We start from the raw sequence: 6229 nt of genomic DNA, 5'->3' as shown, positions 1-6229 counted from the left end.
TATTTACTACACTGGGGGCCGATTTTTGAATTTCGACCACTCGATTTCGTGTATTTCGTTAAATAATATCTCCACTACCAGGCATTTAAATTCTACTTATAGAATTGAAAACGAGTGGTCAATACCACTAGATTCCAAATTTCGATCACTCGTATTTTAAAAATAGGCATTTCACCGTTTTCCACCGATTTTCGAGTGACGAAATCGAGCGATCGAAATTCAAAAATCGGCCCCCTGATTTTTAAAGTACCTACTGTTTACAATTTATCTTATATATTATCTTAGAAATTAATGATTATTGATTACCTAACCCTTAAATTTAATAAAACGTAGGATGTTTTTGGTATATTAATTTGGTTCCTACAATTTAATTATTTGTTAAGTCTTCTTCATTCTTCGTGTTAACTAAGACGCGTCACTGTAACAAGAAATAAAAAAATACATATACAAAGATTTCATTTTTAGCACAAGCTTTTATTGCTGACTGTACTTTTTAGGGTTCCGTACCAAAAGGCAAGGCAACTAATAATCATCATAACGATTAGGTATTTTTCTAACAACCCGAAACACAACTAGTTTGCGTTGTTTTATCATAGAGTACGTATAACCACCTCCTGTCTCCATCATTAGATCTGCTCCATTGTCATCCGATTTACATATACCTATATACACAAGTTCAGCTCAATTGGGAAGTGGGTCAACTTCTCTGACCCGAGACATTGAACTACCTATATTATTACTAACGTATAGAACCGGCACAGAGAACCAGTATTATGTGTCATGAGTTGCTGCCGTTTTGGCATCAAACCGTAAAAGCGAAGCGTGAAACTCGCTACCTAAACGCGTAAGCGCCATTTATTTTACGTCGCTTACGATATTTTGGTCGCATGGTACAGGTTGTGATGGCGACAATTTCATTGTTTGGTATGTCGTCTCCATGGTATAATAATATACTCCGCCTGGTACTCTCTTCCGACCACGTGACTGACACAAGCCTACGTCATTATGCGACAGCGCTATAATATGCAATAGCGCTATATAAAGTGGCAATGTTATTGTGACGTAGGCTTGTGTCACTCTGGGAAGAGAAGGCCATGTTTTATCAGACTATGGTCGTCTCTATAGGTAGTAAGTTAAATAACTCAATGACGCGAGAAATTTTCAATCCCTCCTAAATTATAGGTGTAGGTCAATGGAACAGGCAAAAAACTCGGCGAGACATATGTTTTTAAAACATTAAAGAACTTAGTCTTCTTCCCTCAGTGCTCAATTCCTTGATGATTTGCGGAAACAGTAAAAAAATTTGAAAAACTTTTTTTCTGTAATTCCCCTTGAAGCGCATTAATACTTACTCTTGAGCAGTGCTTCGAACGCCCGACGAACCCTGGTGGCGGCCGCGGCGTATACTACAGGATTGAGGGCCGAGTTGGTATATCCGAGCCATGTGCACCACTGCCAGGTGGAGTCGCGTACGCAGTCGCAGAGGGAATCTGCAAGAGTCGTTGACTGTAAACTTTATTTCAAAGTGATAGGGTCCAATGTCCAATGATAGTGAAGTGTTAATGTTAGTCCTTAATATGGCACAAAAAATTAAGGGACTGAGCTCGTCGTATAGTTTGTTTAACTGCAATGTTCTGCCGCCAGAGTGCAGCACTAACGCCTATAGTTAAGCATAGAGTACTCGTAACTTATACATACTTTGCCTTAAATAGTTTTTTCACAAGTTTTCACAGATAATTAAATACGATGTTGATGCATCAAGGCGGTTTGTTTACAGAGAGCCTACCGAGAAACGTGAAAATCTAAATTTCGCTATCTGCCTGTTCAGCGATCGAATATCCAAGAGTGATAGAGAGGTTAGATAACGAAATTTCAATTCTCTTGTTTCGTGGTAGACCCTACGATTGTGGTAGTGGCGCCCCCTACACTGAGTTTCGCGTAATATTCCCTATTATCATCGCGAAGTAACGCCACCTATCTCTGGTGGAAAGCATTATTTTAGTTCCGCTACTCAACAACAGATGGCGCTATTTATCATGGAAAACTGAAATTGCTTACCTACTGGTAACATGATGAAAAACGGAGTCCAGCATATCAGGAAAAGGCACATGAGACGAATTATGGTGATAGTAGCCCGTCTCTGTCGCTCTGCTGCTCCTGCTCTATAAAATATTAGGTGTCAATTTCGAAAACAGAAATCAAACGCGGATTAGGTATAAAAGAGATGTAGGTATTATCGCTTAGTTTGAAACCTACTGTGTTATATATGTCGGAGAATTGCTGAACCATTATGCCATCTATCGCATATACCAATATTACCAATGATTACGTGAAATGATTCGTTGATCATGCCATTTATGACACTAGGTAACGCTAGTTTTCTCTATTTATTTGTCAAATTACCATCGACAATTAAACCTTATTGCCAAGACATAAGGTACAAAATAACACAACTTACTCGTCTATTTGTTGCGAGGCTTCCGGGCACTTCATCTGGTCCATCTCCATAACTGGACGCTGTAAGCAATAAAATAATATGGAACATATATGTGACGTGATCCGGGGTCCATTTCTCGAGCGGTTTGAGACTAATATTGATTCTGAATTTGCACCTTCTTTAATACCATTATAGTTCCAAATAATATTTTATTTTTTTCCTCTTAAAAGGATACAAGATGTAGGCCGTACTTTTTTTTTTTGACGGAGTGGGAATGCGTTAATGCACGTTGTGTGAGACTCGCCGCTCCTTACCCCTCTCCTGACGAGAGAGAGGGAGAATTTGGCCCTACCCATGCACTAAACCCACTCCGGCGTTTCACCGTCTTTGCCGTTCGTCAGGGCACACTGGGATCGATGAAGATGTAATGGCTCATACACGATGGGCCGACGCCGGCCACTCCAAGGGACGCAGCCATGCGGTAGAATGAGATAGCAATATCACTTACTCCCTCTAACGCATAAATGCGTCCCTTGGAGTGGCCGGCGTTGGCCCATCGTGTAGAGGAGCCATAACCGTACCTGGCCCCTGTGAGCGCGGATCGGCGGCCGTAACGCCAAGGCGCGCAGGATCAGACCGTACTGCACTAGCATGATGCACGTCGGTATGTAGAATGAGAAGGCAACGCTGAAAAACACGTAGCTGGAACACACAAAGGTAGAATAAAACTTTTTGTCGTTAATATATTTACGAGTAACAATTACAATAATATATAGCGATTTGTTTACATAGTTAGCAAGTTCCATAGAATGACACTTTACAGACAAATTGAATCCATTTATAAACTGTAGGAAGGTACCCCTTGTGTACATTAAATGAAATTTACACTAGGGGTTCTGGTAAAAACAGGCCACACTGTTACCTAGGATTAGTATTAACCGTGCACGCCTTATCCATTTCGTTGGTCGACACGCTATTCGTCTTCACAAAAGTCGTCGGCAGCGCCACGGCCGCCGCCGCCGGCCAAATGAGCACAGCGAGTAGTTTAGCTTTTTTGGCGCGGTCGGCGCGCGACAGCGGGTCGGTGATGCCGCGGTAGCGCTCCCAGCCGAGCGCGCAGAGGGACAGGATGGAGGCGGTACAGCAGAGGACATCGAGTGTGCTCCAGCAGGCGCAGATGATGAAACCTACGATTTTAAGTCATACTTAGGTACTTAGTTGATTTCACGGAAATGTACGAACGTGTCTTGCTGTTCCAGTCAGTCTCGGTACAAAAAGTACTGAGGTTGACTAAAGTAGCATGACAAATACGAACGTTTCCGTGAAAACATTTATGCACTACATCTGTAGATTAATTACTTAGCATTTTACAACATTATTATAAAGTTTTGTAAAATAATCGTATCATAAACATGCTATCAAGGTCAAAGCGAAATAAACAATACACGGAGGCGGATGAAAATAATAATAAGTACAGAAGTTGTTCTTTATATGGATCATCTCCAAAGCGATGTTGGATAGAAGTTTGAAACTTAGTCAAACATTATGTTTGCTTCGTTAAAAGTAAATATCTTAGGTACAGTAACTAGCACGTATTAATATATATTTAACTCTCCGTTAGAAAGACTGACAAACACACTCCATACTACTACTTAACTTACTTAGTCTAAAAGTAAACAGCTCCCTAGCAGCCGCCAGTGGCAGCACGCTCACGCCGACCAACAAGTCCGCGGCGGCGAGACTGACCAACGGGTAGTGCTGCGGTGATCGGCGCGCTCGCCAAAGCGCCGACACCACGCCGGCGTTACCGGCGATCGTGGCCACGGTGAGCACCGCCATCGCCGCCGCCGCCAGCCACCATTTGGTGTCGGCGGCGGCGCGGGGTTCGGGAAACCTGTGATGCAGAAATACTTTATTTTAACAGCCTGGTAGCGTAGTTGCTATTTAACCTGCCTACGAAGCTTAAGGTAAACAAACTGAATATATAATGGTTTCAACTAGGCCTAAAATATTCTCATTCGCACCCTTGATAAATCGTGGGATTCGTGGGTATAAATATGTAGATACTTACTTAAAAAAAGATTACCTTGAAACCAGAAGCTCAACCTTCGAAAAACCTTTGAGAAAATGTTTCTGGGTTCAAAGATTTAAAAAAATCTAAATTACCTATCGATAAGTATCTAGTATCGATAGTGTTTCAACGTTAATAATAAGAACAAATAAAAATATTAATTTAATAAAAATAATTTGATATTTAGCTTACTTATATATACTTAATTTTAGCTCGCAGGCAAAAGCTAGTTTTAAATCAAATACTACTCATACACAGATTTTAAGCTCAAAATTGTCTCTCCTGTGGACAATAACTACCTAGACCTAGTCAACAGATTGTGTGGTTATAATGGATACAGCTAATCAATACCACATCACATGAAAACGACTTTAAGGCTTGGGACTTGACTATTTAATGACTGGGTTTCTCCACTGGAAAGATGTGAAGGGGTTAACCCTGTGTACGATCCCAACATTAAAATATCAAAAATACTTACTATTATAACAATACCCATCAAAATATTAGAATAATCATGCCCCGAGACAATGAGTTCCTTATCCTGATTATAACTCACATAAAACACGCAAGATATCTCGAGATATGTGCTGACCGTGATCATTATGTAATGATATAAGGATAGTATGCGCGTGCGCATGGTTTTAGGCCCGAAGGTGTTGTAGGGCCACTGAGCTATGGTGTTGAGAGAGAATCGTATCATTCTCATGTAGGGGACGTCAAATAGGGGAGACCGAGGTGAGTTGTGACAGAGGAACATCGTCGATTTTTTGGAATCTATTAACTATTACTAACTAACTAAGCGGAAACTAGGTCGCTACAGTGTGCGATTGTTAGCTCGTAACTTGAACTAACAAACGCGCGCTATTGCGACCTAGTTTCTAGTTAATAGATTCCAAAAAATCGAATTCCACACACGTACGTTTTACATTTTTAATTTTTTTCAAACAATTATTAAGACACAAAAACAGATTAGGTACTCACCGTTCCGACCAAATCCTGGAGGAATCACGTACACACAAAAATTTCAACTTAATATCTTTAACACATAATAACTGTCAGTTTTATCACATTCCAACTGAATCCATACTATATTCAACACTGTCGCACTAAATCGTAGAAACTTTCACAAATTAAGCGAAGTCCTGGCAAATTAACACATTTCAAAGGAAATTTAACACATTTAAACACCGTTTACTAAAATCCTGGCTAATTTTGGTACATTACAAGCAAATTTTATAAAAAAACTGCAAACGACAAGTATTAAGAAGTACCCTCGCTTGCTTACCTAAATGAAAACTATAAGCAAAGGCGTAGTGAAATTTGTACCTTAGGAACTTCGGGAGAGGGCTCAATATTGAGTGGGGACGGTGAGCATTGAGCAGGCCAATTCGTACGTGCATCTGAGATCAAACCGATATTTGAATCATATCAGTTAGCTATTATTCGCGCGGTCATTTCGCTCTGACTTGTCCGTACATGTATTAGGATGACTCACGTTAGACCGGGCCGTGTCCGGGCCGGAGCTTCCAGCGCTTACATTTCTATGACATGACAGGTGATCACGTGATGCTTTCCATAGAAAACGATGCGCGAGATGCTCCGGCCCGGACACGGCCCGGTCTAACGTGAGTCATCCTTTATAGTGCGAGCGGGACGCCCGCGCGAATGACAGCTAATGGTGGTATTCCACCTGTCCAATTTCTTAATAGTCCAATGTCAGT

General features: G+C 41.0%; 1 protein-coding gene across 1 annotated transcript; it reads right to left on the bottom strand.

Annotated features, from left to right (window-relative positions):
• Positions 1-1341: 1341 nt before the first annotated feature.
• On the bottom strand, positions 1342-5504 carry LOC134679169 (octopamine receptor-like). Its single transcript, XM_063538045.1, has 7 exons — positions 5490-5504; positions 4099-4331; positions 3360-3624; positions 3019-3139; positions 2459-2517; positions 2059-2162; positions 1342-1490 (listed from the first exon to the last, which is right to left on the bottom strand). The coding sequence occupies exons 2-7, from the start codon at positions 4274-4276 to the stop codon at positions 1342-1344; spliced, it is 876 nt and encodes a 291-aa protein (XP_063394115.1). The 5' UTR covers positions 4277-4331; positions 5490-5504.
• Between the last annotated feature and the right edge of the window lie 725 nt (positions 5505-6229).

Source organism: Cydia fagiglandana, chromosome Z (assembly GCF_963556715.1).
Source record: "Cydia fagiglandana chromosome Z, ilCydFagi1.1, whole genome shotgun sequence".
NCBI lineage: Eukaryota > Metazoa > Arthropoda > Insecta > Lepidoptera > Tortricidae > Cydia > Cydia fagiglandana.
The sequence above is the reverse complement of the archived record's forward strand: the minus strand, read 5'-3'. Positions and strand labels throughout refer to the sequence as shown.

Bases quoted from the DNA above. Each gene is read 5' to 3' on its own strand.
- LOC134679169 (XM_063538045.1), bottom strand. From the start codon at position 4,276: ATGGCGGTGCTCACCGTGGCCACGATCGCCGGTAACGCCGGCGTGGTG. The intron at 3,140-3,359 runs GTAACAGTGTGG...TGTGTGTTCCAG, and splicing joins ACGGTTAATACTAATCCTAG to CTACGTGTTTTTCAGCGTTG. The intron at 2,163-2,458 runs GTAAGTTGTGTT...AATATTTTATAG, and splicing joins GCCTCGCAACAAATAGACGA to AGCAGGAGCAGCAGAGCGAC.